The sequence below is a fragment of the Sturnira hondurensis genome, unplaced genomic scaffold, assembly GCF_014824575.4.
Source record: "Sturnira hondurensis isolate 20B ecotype Veracruz unplaced genomic scaffold, ASM1482457v3 Scaffold0021354, whole genome shotgun sequence".
Lineage (NCBI taxonomy): Eukaryota > Metazoa > Chordata > Mammalia > Chiroptera > Phyllostomidae > Sturnira > Sturnira hondurensis.
Genome location: NW_028093985.1, coordinates 24437741 through 24452041, shown reverse-complemented (window position 1 = coordinate 24452041; position 14301 = coordinate 24437741). Strand labels below are relative to the sequence as shown.

Here is a 14301-nt window from a genome sequence, read left to right as displayed (position 1 = left end):
CATAGAGGGAGAAACCCATGCAAAGATTCTGAGGCTGCTTTATAAGATTGTTGTATTTTTGAATGTTGGGAACAGAGAGAGTGAAAAAGACAAAGGTTGTGAGGTGTCATGGAATGAGACTGATAAGATTGAATGACTCTCGTACAGTTTTTTTGAAATTCTAGATTTTATCCTAAGAACAATAGGAAGACTTTGAAGGATCCTAGTGTAGCAGTGAAATAATCAGACTTTCACCCTTAATAATATCAGTGTGCCTCTATGTGGAAAGTGGAATGAAAGGATAATGGTGTTGGGAGGTATGAGAGGTAAATTAGGAAGTCATTTCAGTTTTATTTTAAGGCAGAAGATACAGGCTTGGAATAGGTCACTGGACTTAGAGATGTAGAAAATCAGAAAAAGACATATGAAAAAGTTAACATTTTAAAATAACAGTATTTGATTATTCATTGCAGTGAATGTGGAACAGAATGCTATCAAGGATGACTAGGTTTGGGGCTTGAAAACCACATCGATGATGGTTTCCTTCTCATGATTGGGGGCATTAGGGGAAGAACAGCTTTGGGGTAAGGCAGGAACAGAAGTCTACAACTAATGCCGTCTATAGAAGACATGGAGTGAAAATGTACATATAGAAGTTGCAAGAGATAGTAGAAACTGCCTTTTACATTTTGAAAGAGTGCTAACAAAATTTTTGTTTACTCCCTGACGTTCTTAAATCATCCTTTCCTAACCTTACGGGTTAGAATAACAAAATGCATTCACTTTGTTATTGAAACATTGTAGATTTTCATTAAAATTTTGTTTTTATAAGTATCTATTATTTCTTTTTGTGTTGTTCATTTAACTGAGTTTGGAAAATCCTGAGAATCATTAATTTTTCCACCTTGTTTTGTGTATCAATTAGGAAGAGGATTGTAATCAAACTGAAGTTACGTAGATACTTCTTAATGATTCTACTTATGAGTTATGGTCTGCTCTATAAATGCTTCAGAGAGCACCAATATTATATTACATATAAGAAAACTACTTATGCTAAATGAACAGTACAGAACACTGTTGAGTGTAGCNATCTATTATTTCTTTTTGTGTTGTTCATTTAACTGAGTTTGGAAAATCCTAAGAATCATTCATTTTTCCACCTTGTTTTGTGTATCAATTAGGAAGAGGATTGTAATCAAACTGAAGTTACGTAGATACTTCTTAATGATTCTACTTATGAGTTATGGTCTGCTCTATAAATGCTTCAGAGAGCACCAATATTATATTACATATAAGAAAACTACTTATGCTAAATGAACAGTACAGAACACTGTTGAGTGTAGCAGAACACTCAACTACAGTTAAGCATATGACCATTTTCACTTTATACCAAAACCTTTACACTAAAGTGTGGTTCTAAAATATGAAGCTTTGCTTGTTTTATCTCCCTTTAATGAATCTGCTCATAATAAAAGTGTAAATTCTTTTATTTAAAACTGATCATTGGAGAATTGGTTCATTTATTTTCATTTCACTAGTAGTAAGCATTAGAGAAAAGAATGTATTTTCCAGAGTGGTACAGGTGGAATTATCTCACTCTTTGGAAAATAATCACAAAATATTATACATACACTAAATTTTAATAAGTTGAGTCATTTTTGATGAAAATATTGGTCATGCTAGTTTGCTGTTCAAGTTCTAGAACAGAAAACAAAGGACAAGCATAAAGTTTATTTAAAATATTTATTTAAAATATAGTTAGTTTTCATAGTTCCACCTCCTGAAAAGTTGAATTTTTAAATTGTATTTTCAATTTATTTTCCAAACTACAATGTATGATATTATACATTATTTTTTAAAATAAGTACTCAATTTGACAAGTAGGAAATACAGAGTTCTTCATTGTTTTTATTTGGGAAAGTCATTTTTTATATATTTTAGCTTTTGAATAGTGAGGTAACAGATCCAACAAGAAAGATGACACCCCCAAATTAGTGCAATTCAAGTAAGGTGGAATAAAGTGGCCATTTAAAGGACAGCAGGGTTTAGGGAATCCCCAGGTACAATGCAGTACCTCTGGGTTCCACCCTAGCCAGGCCCAAAGGGAAACAGATAGGAAGGACAGAGACTCGTATGGGGAACCTCTTTCTCTAGGGACCCAGTCATCCTGAGGAACTCTTCAGGGATGGAGTTTGGGGAGGAAGATCTTGACCTCACTTTCCTTTCTCACTGTGGAGGGTTCCATTGGCAGAACCGAATAAGAAAGCAAGGGAGCCTATTGATATAGTCCATTTAGGTCAGCCTATTTAGGGCAGACAGAAGGGTAAGAAATGTCGAAAGTGGATCTCACAGGGGCAAAAAGAATAATCTAAGACAATGGGTGCGTCGTACCACAGAATGACAAAAGAGAAGTGGGGAAGGTGATGCCATGATTTTTTTTTTCCAGAATGCAGGGACAGAGGGTTTGGGTCATAACTGCCTACTTCTTGTGAAGTGCAAGAAGCTTTGGAATTGGTTGGCAAGGGGCAGGATTTGGAGAGCTGGGAGGAGTAGCAATTCTTTAGTCCAAGCAGACTGTACTCTGTTAACTGACCAAAGATTCTTAGTCTAATTCACGCACAGGAAAGAAAAGTTCACCTTGAACCTAGAGAACGGTCTCTGTAGCTAACAATAATGACGTTTTGATGATATCCTTGCTATTTTCTTGCAGGATTGTACCTGACAGACAACGTTGTCTGGCCTTGGGCCTGAGTTTTGTGATTTTGAGAGTATTTGGTATGGACTTTTAGTTATCTTTTATTATATTGAAATGTTAGTATTTTGATATGTATATATGTTTACATGTATATTTATAATTTCAAATAAATAGTAAGGGTAAACTGAAATAAAACAAGTGACGGAGGAGCTGCTTTGCAGAATTTAGGAGATAACACTTAATGTAAAAAGATAACAACTAATGTAAACCCTATTCTGCCATATAAAATATGCATTAGTGTTGTATTCAATTAGGAGAGATAATCCATTTAACCACAAGTAAGTTCATTAGGCTCACACAGGTGGTTTGGTAGCGGAAATAAACACATATATAAGCTTCACAACTACACATTGCTTTGTATTTGGGAAGTCAGTAACCTAAACTACTGCCTTTAAACATTTCATTACCAAAGTCACTGAATCTGATATTTTTAAGGATTTCTGCAGAAAGAAAGAATTCATTTTGCTGAGGGTAATGTACTCTGTACTCCATGCTTTCTTAAAATAGTGAACACTAGCTTTTAAATCCACATTATGATTATATTAGGACCCCTGATTCAAGAAGCTGATTGAAAATATTGGTGGGGGAAGGAAACAAGATGGGACTGGATTGAAGACTGAAAGACACATGACAAAGGAAGTCGAGAATGTAGACAATTTTTAGTGTGGCTCTGATGTGAACCAGAGAAACCATTCTAGACCTACATCAGGAGGGGGTTTAAATTAGCTTGAATCGGGGGGAAAAAGAGGATATTTTTATGGTGCACAATGGCCCACTAGATAAGGACAGGTTTGTAATGGAAGAGGCAACATAAGAAAACTGCATAGACAGTTTCCTGCGTCAGAAACAAACCCACTGAAAGTGATGCATGTTCAAATGTAAGTAGGTAGAATAAGATGATATTTTAGATACAGACTAGACAGGGCTTTGGTATCAGAGAATAGGAGGATAGGTATTTTTTAAGCAGAGGATAGGTATTATCTGATTTACATTTAAAAGATAACTCTGCTGCTGGAGGGAGAAATAGTTAATAGAATATAATGTGGAAAATATGAAAATGGAGCCTTTTACTGAAATATGTCTTAGTCACATTAAACTGGTGTCTGAGGCTTGTCGTAGAGACAGAGAGAAACCAGCATATCCAATCTATGTTTGGATTTAGTGTTACAAAAATTTATCATGGCTTGGGAATGCATAGTAGGCCTAGGGTTTTTTACCTCGAACAATTATAAACAGAGTGCCAGCCCTCATTGAAACAGGATTTCTGGCGTTAGATAGTGGTCTTTGGCGAGAATCAAATCATGAGGAATGAGGGCCCTCATAACTTATTAAAGAAGATGGTCAGTCATTAGACATGTTAGTTTTCAGATCCTGGTTCTGGTGTCTTTGGGGTGGCTTTAAAAAAATGACTTAATTCAATTTTACCTGCCAGTGACACTGTTGCCGGGCGGATGCAGTCTCTGAGGGCACGTGCTCAGCTGTTCTGCGGGTGAGCGGTCCTTTGAAGCGGGGCTGCTATTAACCCACCAAAGTTTATGCTTTCAGTTATTTTCCTCAATATCTTGATAATTAACAGGTACACATTTGATTATAAAATTAATTGTTTAGTTCTTGAAATTTTTATAATTTGAAATTTTTGGAAGAACACTGAGTACTTGAAATCAGTATTTAGTATTTCTGTTTGAAATACTTTGCCCTAAATTTTTCATTCAAAATGAACAGTTCTGAGATGTCAACTAAATAAGAACATATACACCATTGTGAAAAGATGCAAATGTACCAATTTTTATGCTTACAGGGATAAGAAATTTTCAAAATCATATTGTTTCTAGTTATTAACAATCCTATTTGTAAGTAAATTCTTAGATAATTTTAGATGCTATGTTTTATAGCGATGGTATCTAAATATATATAAAGAAGTTTAATTTTAGGATAAAATTATTATGATCCCAACCTATAGTGTTGTCACGGAGCATTTACAATCACTGCATTTTTTCATAGGGAGTATTCCTGGACCAATAGTGTTTAGAATGGTAGGAGAAAGTTCTTGTACCTTTAGGGACAGTGGACGCTGTGGAAACAGAGAACACTGTTGGATCTATAACAAGACAAAGATGGCCTACCTGGTTTTAGGAATATGTAAGTCATATCTACTGAAGAAATGTAGAGAGGTAAAATTGTTTTAAAATTATGATTGTTCATGGTAAGGTACAGTAATAATGAGCAAATGAATACTTTGATGAATAAAGAAGCCTTATATTATTATATAGAAATATTTTGAAAACTAAAATGCTATAGAGTATATGTAAATATTTGAGTCATATTAAATATAAAGTTGTTTTATGTTATTCTTGAATAAAGGGTGATAATTATTAGATTTTCAAATTGGGAAGTAGTTTTGCCTATATACATATTCAACCAAGTTGTTTGACCTCATAACCCTTTCCATTTCCACCATAAAAGATTGGATGATTTTTTAAAAAGTTTTTGTCCCACTGAATAGCATCAGCATACTCTTACCCTACTTAAATATAAGTTTCATATCGTCTCTTATGCTCAATGACGTAACAGTGCTTGGCACACAGCGAGCACTCATTGAACAAGTGAGAGGCAGAGGACTGGAGACGCTGTGGGCCTGTGAGCTACAGCACCAGGAAAGTCTGGGAAAGTCTAGATATGCTTGTATTACTTTGGGAAATTCAATAGGTCTTCCTGCATCTTTATTCATCTGTCAGAGGAGGATTTGGGGCTATATAATTTTTGAAGTCTTAATCATCACTAACATTGAATGATGTTATTGTACAGATGCTATTGGTGTGATAAATATTCTAAAGTGATTATATATTTTAGAATATAAAATTTGTGTTGATTTAAATGAATTCTATTCTAAATGAATATAATTTAGAATATTCATTTGTGTTGATTTTACTAAGTGGGTTCAGTGATTCAAAGAACGACATGATGTTTAACAGTAACAATGACCTATTTGATAAAAAATATAGAGCAATGCCTTCTAATTCAGAAATTAATTACCTGTAAACCTAGTCAACACTTCACCTGAAAAGTAAGATTTAATAAAAAATTAAAAAGTCAAAAATGATAGTTAAGAGGTCATAATAAATTTCTCAAAGATAATTCAACAAAACTAGGCATTGTTCCTAAAGGACATACTCATAAAATACTGCCGAGCCTTTTAATTTTTATGCTAAACTACTTTTAAACATAGTACATAATTGAGAAAGATGATAAACTACTCAAAATCCTTTTAAGGCATTATAAAGGCAGTAATAAAAGAACATGGGAAATTAGAGTAAGAGAAGGCAAACACAAGAAAATGCAATAGAAATATGCATCTGTGGCAATTTTGTGTAAACTAGTACATTTTAAAGTATATTCCATAAGTCACTTGAATCAGAAAAACTTGGAATTCTTGCTAAAAATATAAGTACTGAGGTCCTGAATTAGAATCCCAGGGATCAGAGGTAGGCACGTGTATTTTTAATAAAGGACTTCAGGGGACTATCCGGAGTTGCAGAGATTCTAGAGTTATTCTGTCAGTATGGTGCCCCTTATCCAGTTTCACACTAACAACAGCTTAATTCCACCTGTTTAATGGTCACACTGGACTGCTCTGTCAGACAGAGCAGAGCACTGTCATTGCAGTGAGAAGTGCTCAGCACGAGACTGCGATGGAGCGCATCTCATTCAAAAGGAATCCATGGACCCTAGAAGCCCACACTAAACTTTAGGATATTTTTGAAACCCCCCAATTTTTTTGTTCAGTTTATGTCCAAAAAGTTTTTCCCTGTGGAGGAAGGCAGTAGCATTCACCATTCTTAGAAATTTTATCACTCAAAAAAGTTGGTAAGAAATTTATTGTATCAATCCCTCAGTTTTCTGCAGTAGCAAGAAAATTCTTCTGATCTTTCTTTAAATTTTCATTGGAAGGACTCACTACGTATGTACATTACATACATACCTTTACAAGAATTCTATCATCTTTCTTACATTGCACTAGAGAGATGATTTATAAATCTTTTGCAAACATTTCCTATTTTAACTTGCTGTGTTTACCACTTCACTGGGCTTGTTTTATATTATTTTTGTAGAATTTTAATTGAAATATATATATTTTCAGAAAAGAACACATATTATACATGTATAATTCAACACATTTTTATAAAGTGAACATACCTGTAATTAACATTAATATCAAGAAATACATATATTAGAATTAAGAAGTGAATTCAGTAAGCTCATTGAATATATAATTAGTATACAAAAAACAATTGTGTTTCTGTATACCAGGCACAACCAAATAAAAAATAATACAATAACTAAAATAACATAAAAAATGAAGTACCGAGATAAATATCTATTGAAAGTGGTATAAAACCTCTATACCAAAACCCACAAATTTTACTTAAGAGGCGTTAAAATGTGAACACAGTGATGCCTTGGTACTTGTCGACTTCAGAACTCTTCAGACCTGGTACTTGTCTCATGTCGATGAGAAAAACGTGTTTCAGCACTCGGTGCTTGCACGCCACTCTTCACACTTGTTAGAACTTGTATGAGGCACAGTGCCACCCCACAAGAGAAAATGCTTCATCAACTGTCGCTTGCTCACTTCTCATCAGGTGAATTACAATGAATACTGAGGCACCATTGTAAATGAAAAAATACATATGCTCCCAGATATAAAGATTTGAAAATGCCACTTCTCCTAAATTAATTTATAGCATCAACAGATCACAAACAAAATCCTACAAAGAATTTTTTTTTGAAATTGACAAGGGAATTGAAATTTATTTGAAAGTCAAAAGGCCAAGAGAATCTCGAAAATGAAACAAAGTTGAAGGATATATTCTATCAGATACCCAAATCTATTATCAAACTACAATAATTAATACAGTAGGATAGTGATGCAAATATCATCACACTGACCAATGGAACAGAGCAAAGGTGTCAAACTCATTTTCACCAGGGGTCACATCAGCTTTGCGGTTGCCTTCAAGAAGCCAAATGTAATTTTAGGGCTGTGTAAATGTAACTACTCCTTAACTAGCAGCAAGCAGCGAGGAGCTTGTCGCTGCCACTGGGTAGAAATAAGGTGCTGGGTGGATAAAACAAGGTAGAGGGCTGGATTCAGCCCATGGGCCTTGTGTTTGCCACCCGTGGGACAGGGAATCCAGAAACAAACCCACACAGGCACACTCAACAGAGTTATAGTGAAGGAAGAAGACACTGAAATGACTAAAAAGAAGGTCTTTAAACAACGTAATAGCTCATTTTGTATTGCAAATCTAAAAACATATCTTGATCCCTACCTCAAATCGTATCTACAAAATGCAATTCTACATACATAGTAGATATAAATGTAAAAGATAAAACAATAAACACTTTTGAGAAAAATAGTAGAGTATCTTCATGGCCTTGGAGTAGGAAGAAATTTCATAAGCAGGATACAAAAAGCAGTAGCTACAAAAGTCAAACTATATAAAAACTAATAAATTCTGGGCCCTGGCTGGTGTAGCTCAGTGGATTGAGCACGGGCCTGCGAACCACACAATCACGGTTCGATTCCCAGTCAGGGCACAGGCCTGGGTTGCAGGCCAGTTCCCAGTAGGGGACTCACAAGAGGCAACCATACATTGATATTTCTCTCCTTCTCTCCTGCCCTTCCTCTCTAAAGATAAATAAATAAAATCTTTAAAAAAAACCCTAATAAATTCTGATCATCAAAAGAAGTAATTAAGAGAGAGAAAAGAGAGCTGCAGTGTAGAAGACAGTGAAAAAGGTGAAAAAGAACTAATGTCCAAAATATATAAAGTACTCTCACAAATAAATACTAAGCAAAGGAGTAATAACTTAATAGAAAAATGGACAAAAGACTTGAAACAAATTCACAAAAGTGGATAACCGAATAGCCAGTAAACAATAAAGTGGCAATCATCTTGATTAAGTCAATAATAGAATATTATACAACAATGAAAAGGAAAATTACCCAAATACATAAAATACAGATGAACCACACAAACATAATATTGAAAGAAATAAACTAGTCATAAATCAGTTTTCACTGTATGATTCTGCTTACATAATTTTGTCCTGCCATCAAACATTTCAAAAGCAAACCAAACCAAACTAACCCTTTTGGGTTAGTAAATTTGATTAAACATGAAGAGGGATTCTCTGTTGTAGACAATGTTTTGTTCTTGATTCAGATGCTAGTTACACTGTGTTTCATTGCATAGATGAAAAGGCAGTGGTACATTTACACAGTGGGATACTACTATGTGGTCACGAAAAAGAAAAATCTTACCTTTTGCAACAGCATGGATGGACGTGGAGATTATTATGCTAAGTGAAATTAGCCAGTTAGAGAAAGACGAATACCATATGATTCTCTTATGTGTGGAATCTAATAAACAAAATAAACTGATGAATAAAATAGAAACTGAGGCATGGACACATGGAACAGACTGATAGCTGCCTGAGCAGAGGGGAAAGGTGGAACTGGATGAAAGAAGGTGAAGGGATTAGCCAAAGTACATGTATATGCATGACACATAGACACAGACAACAGTGGGGTAATGGCTAGAAAAAAGTGGGCAGGAGAAGGATGGAGGTAGGCAAAGAAGGGGTGGATGGGACATCTGGATTAATGTCAATGATAAAAATAAATAGAAAAAGTAAAAGAATACTGATAAAAATATATCAAGCAACAATCTAAAATAACTGATTTTTATTAATTAATATATAGTTACATAACATAGATCTTAGGTGTTTGATTTGGTGGCTTTTGGTAATTTAGTGCCCCTGTAGAACCACCACCCAAAACAAGGTATATGAATCTCCCCTGAACCCCTTTCCAGAACACCCCCCCTTCTCTACAATTAAACATCTTTCATATTTCTATTACAATATGTTGGCTTTACCCATTCTAGAAATGTATGCAAATGTGATACAGCATATACTGATTTTTGTTTATTCATTTGTGTCTGTCTTGCTTAATGTTATGCATTTGGAAAATTCATCCATGATATTCTATAGCAGTAGTTTGAGCATTTTAAATGTTTTGTGAATGTACTACAGTTTATTTATTCTCATTCATGTACATTTGGATTGTTTATGGCTCTTATAATGAAATGTATGAAATACTGTGTCATTATAAATGAGAAAGACTTGTTAATTTTTTTGTTTTATGTTTTGAAATCACTATAATTTATATTGTCAGATAATTGATATTGTTGATCTGAAATATTTTTTACTTTAATCAATAGGGTTATTTGAACCGAAAGTTCAAGTACTTTTAAATAATATTTGTACTATATTAATTTTATGAAACTTGAAACAGAAGAATCAATTTAAACCCTCATTAATCAATTAATATTTCTAAAACATTTCTGTTTGTATTTGGAAAATGATGAATATTTCAAGAAGAGTAAAGCCGAATGAAGTGACTTAAACAGCTTCCAGTTGCTATTGATAGTTAAGTTTTAAAGATAGAAATTAATTTTTTTGTTTTTGAGTTAATACATTCTGTGAAATAGCAACACGTCTTGCATTTTTTCTTGGGCTATACATTTAAGAAATCTAAAAGTTTTTGTGAGTGTTTTAAAAATCTCCTTTAAGTAACCTGATATGGTTATGGCTTTAATTGCAGTGTACAATAAGGAAATTGATATCTTTAGAGATAAAGTACACTTATTTTTTCTTTAGCAACTAGCATTCTTTTCACAAATGTTTTTGCTTTAAATAAATTGATGCATCTGATGGTTGTTGTTTTTTTTTAATTCAGGCTTTTCTTGCAAAGTGTGCACTATCTTCACCACTGGTATTGCCTTTGGCCTATACAAATGTTCAATGAAGGAAAAGAGTGAAGTCATGTCTGTGCCTGTAAAAATTCTAAAATTTAAAAAAAAGAGAGAGAAGGAAGAAACTGATGCCTAACTGGATCATCATTGAGTAAGAATTACATGTTGTCAGTCCTTCAGTGGAATAGTATACTAATAAATTTAAAAATAATTATAATATAGTTGAATGTTCAATAAATGAATGTTTCATATGATCCCATAAGTTTTATTGTAAGTATAAATATAGAAATATAATCCTTGTGCTTTGAATTTTTTAAAGATTCTAATATTTACATTTAGTACTTTCAATAAAACAATAATACTTGGAAGACAAGGATGAAGTGGATATGGGAAAACACACACAAGTGACTGAATCCCGTACTGTCTCATAGACTAGTCATTGGCCTTTGGCTAAACAGTGTTACTTGGGTTTCATATGTTTTTTCTGTGTTACTTTTTATTTGCATCAAGGATATTTATTTCTCAATAACTTTTCAAAATTAAATTTGCTGATTCAGTTTGTATAATAAAAATTTAAATTAAGGTTATATTTATTCTCCAAAAGAAAACTATTTTAAACCCTTAAAAAATGAACATTTTATTTTTTCTTTTATTTGATGATGGAGAGGTTTTCTTAGAAAATGTTTCTTGTCAATTGGCTAGTTTGTAATCATATTTTCCACAGTCTTTTAATCTTAATAGACATAAAATTCAGCATGCTATCATAACCTTTTTATTTTTACCTTGACTTGAATTTTATTGATAAAGACTACCTGGTACCTGAATTGATATCTACTTTGTGTATTTAAATGTCATTTTATGATTAATAATAATTATTCCATGTGAAGAAATTTTCAAATTTGGGTATAGAAGATGTGTCAACCATTTGTGGAATTTTTCTTAAGCTTAAACATGTGAATACAAAGTTTTTGTTTTAATTACTTCATATATATTTATACACCCATCCAAATTATATGGCAAGTTTGCAAATATTAGAATGAAAATCAGGTTATTATAAAATGAAAACTTCCTTATCAGCAATAGCTTTTAGTCTCTTGAGAAAAGGAACAACTAACAGTTTTTCCTTTGTTACTCACTGCAGCCGATGGCTGTGTGCATAAGGGTGTGCCCTGCCCTGTTCAGGGCCCTGTCTAGCAGAAAGCAATGTGAAGCAGGGTTATTTATATGATACTAGATATTTTTCTTCCTTAGCTTAAATATGCATTTATGAAAATCTATAAACTAGTTTTTTGGGGTGGGAGACTATTTAACTGCTTGACTCTTCTCTGTTTGAACAAGCAGGAGTGCAGCATATCTGAGGATCTGAGTGTGAAAACAGGAGTTTCTTCCACAAAGCTTCTACCAGATGTGATGCGGTGCCCTGCGTTCAGAAAGGGAGATGTTCACCTGTGTAGTAGAAATGTGTCTATGGAGATCTTTCTTTTCATAATAAAGTACTTTCTTGTGAAACATTTCTAATTTGTTATTAATGTATATAGAATTTTAAACACCAGTTTACAATATGGCTCTTTCTAGGAAAATTAAGGTTTAATAGTTTTAGTTTACTTTTATCCTTTCTTAATATTCTACTGTTTGAAAAAATATAAAATATATTTTAAAATTTATATGACCAGGAATAAAGTAAAACAGCAACATTCAGATCCATTTTGAAGGTGCTTGCAATGTGTATGTATAAATTCATATTGTTTATCTATGTATTTTTTAGAAAACAAACTAGCAAAGATATAATTAAAATTAAAATACTTTAGAGAGTAGCATTAAGTCTTTAAATTTGAATATAACTTCATGCTACAAAAGAACATACAACTAGTCTGTATGTCACAAACTAGTTTGTAGAAAATTAGCAAATAGAGAAATGATGTAAGTATAACCCAGATGTTGCATTGGTTAACACCAATTTAGTGGCTTTTGAAACAATCAAGGGAAGTTTTCTCACTACTAAAGAGAAGACCTTGGCAATATGTTAAGTCTTAAAAAGCACAGATAAAAATCCTATGAAAGTACCTTCCTTTTGGAGTCAATTTTGAATGATTTCATGTTATCAAGAATCTGTGTGCTTTCTACAATGTTTGTGTATCTAGTGAAGCTGCAAGAGCCGATAAAAAATAGTTGCAAATATTTCTAAATATCAAGACTTTTAATTTGTGTTGAAAAATCTCCATTGAAGATTCATGCCCTCAGGGAGCCCTCAGAGACCTAGATGCCGAAGAGGAAAGGTGAGCCCCAGCGTTTGAACCTACAGTTGATTGACTCTGGTGCTAAGTGAAAATACCAGTGGGGGTTTATTTGTGCTAAAATTTATAAACACTTTGCGTGCTTTATAAATGTTCCTTAATGGAACATTTATAAAACCTAAAGGGGTAGGTTCAAGGGTGGGAGAGGGGAGGAGTGGTGTACAGGGAGGGCATGTAGTTGGGGGAAAACGGAATCAGCTGTATTTGAACGACAATAAAAATTATAAAATAAAGAGATTTATGAAGACTGATTATTTTTGTTAGGACAGGTTACAAAGTCACATAGGTTTTTGAGTGGTTTGCCTCTACAGTATTTTCTTTCTAAGCCTAGTTATTTCTGGTGCTTGATTTTGCCTAAAAGGACATTTAAAAAAGAATGCATACATAACATAGGAGAAATGCTCATTTTAGAATTGATGAGTTTATTTGTGCTCTTCAAATAGAGTTTTCTCCAAACTTGCAGAATAATTATTATGAAAATCCTAGTTCCTCAAGCTTTTCCTTTTCTGGAGTATCGTTTGTATTGGATTGAAGGTTTCCTGCTTTAAATGAAGCATGTGCTCTTTCTTATGTAGAATAGAAATATATCAACTTCCTATTATATATATATATATAAATATATGTATTTATATATAGATATACTACACATACATGTATAGTATATAATATGTGTAATACTATATGTACACACATATTATACAGTATATAGTATATCATACATATATAGTATATAGCGTGTGTATATTATATGGTATATAATATATACTATAAAATATATGTGTGTATATAGCACACAGTTTCTTGTGTGAAACTGTCTGATCCAGGGATTTTGTGTGCTGGCAGTTTTTTGATTACTCCTTCGATTTCACCAGCTGTTAGCAGTCTGTTCAGGCTTTCTCCTTTGTCTTCATTCAGTTTTGGAAGATTATATTTTCCTAGAAATTTGTCCATTTCACCCAGGTTTTCAAATTTCTTGGCAGATAGTTATTTGTAGATATTTCTTATAATACTTTGTGTTTCTGAGATATCTGTTATAATCTGTCCTCTTTCATTTCTGATTTTGTTTATTTTGGTCCTCTCCCTTTTTTTCTTGATGAGTCTTGAAGTTTAAAGGCTTGTCAATTTTGTTCACGTTTTGAATGAACCAGCTCCTGGATTTATTGATGCTTTGAATTGTTCTTTTAGACTCTGTCATTTAATTCTGCTCTGATCTTGGTTATTATTTCCTTCCTTCTACTCTCTCGGGGCTTTGTTTGTTGTTGTTCCTCCAGTTCTTATAGGTGTAGGGTTAGGTTGTTTATTTGAAATGTTTCTGTATTTTTTTAGGTAGGGCCTGTATTGCTATGAACTTCACTCTCAGGACTGCCTTTGCTGTGTGCCATAAATGTTGGACTGTTGTATGTTCACTTTCATTTGTTTCCATAAACTTTCTTATTTCTTCTTTGATCTCATT

At 33.2% G+C, this 14301-nt stretch overlaps 1 protein-coding gene across 1 annotated transcript in view; it reads left to right on the top strand.

Moving 5' to 3' along the window:
• SLCO6A1 (solute carrier organic anion transporter family member 6A1) overlaps nt 1–10690 on the top strand; it is a 103535-nt gene extending 92845 nt beyond the window's left edge. Inside the window, exons 14-16 of the mRNA XM_037032412.1 lie at nt 2690–2754; nt 4736–4873; nt 10539–10690. Of these exons, the coding sequence (XP_036888307.1) occupies nt 2690–2754; nt 4736–4873; nt 10539–10690 (355 nt within the window). The remainder of the gene's footprint in view (nt 1–2689; nt 2755–4735; nt 4874–10538) is intronic.
• The last annotated feature ends 3611 nt before the right edge of the window (nt 10691–14301 follow it).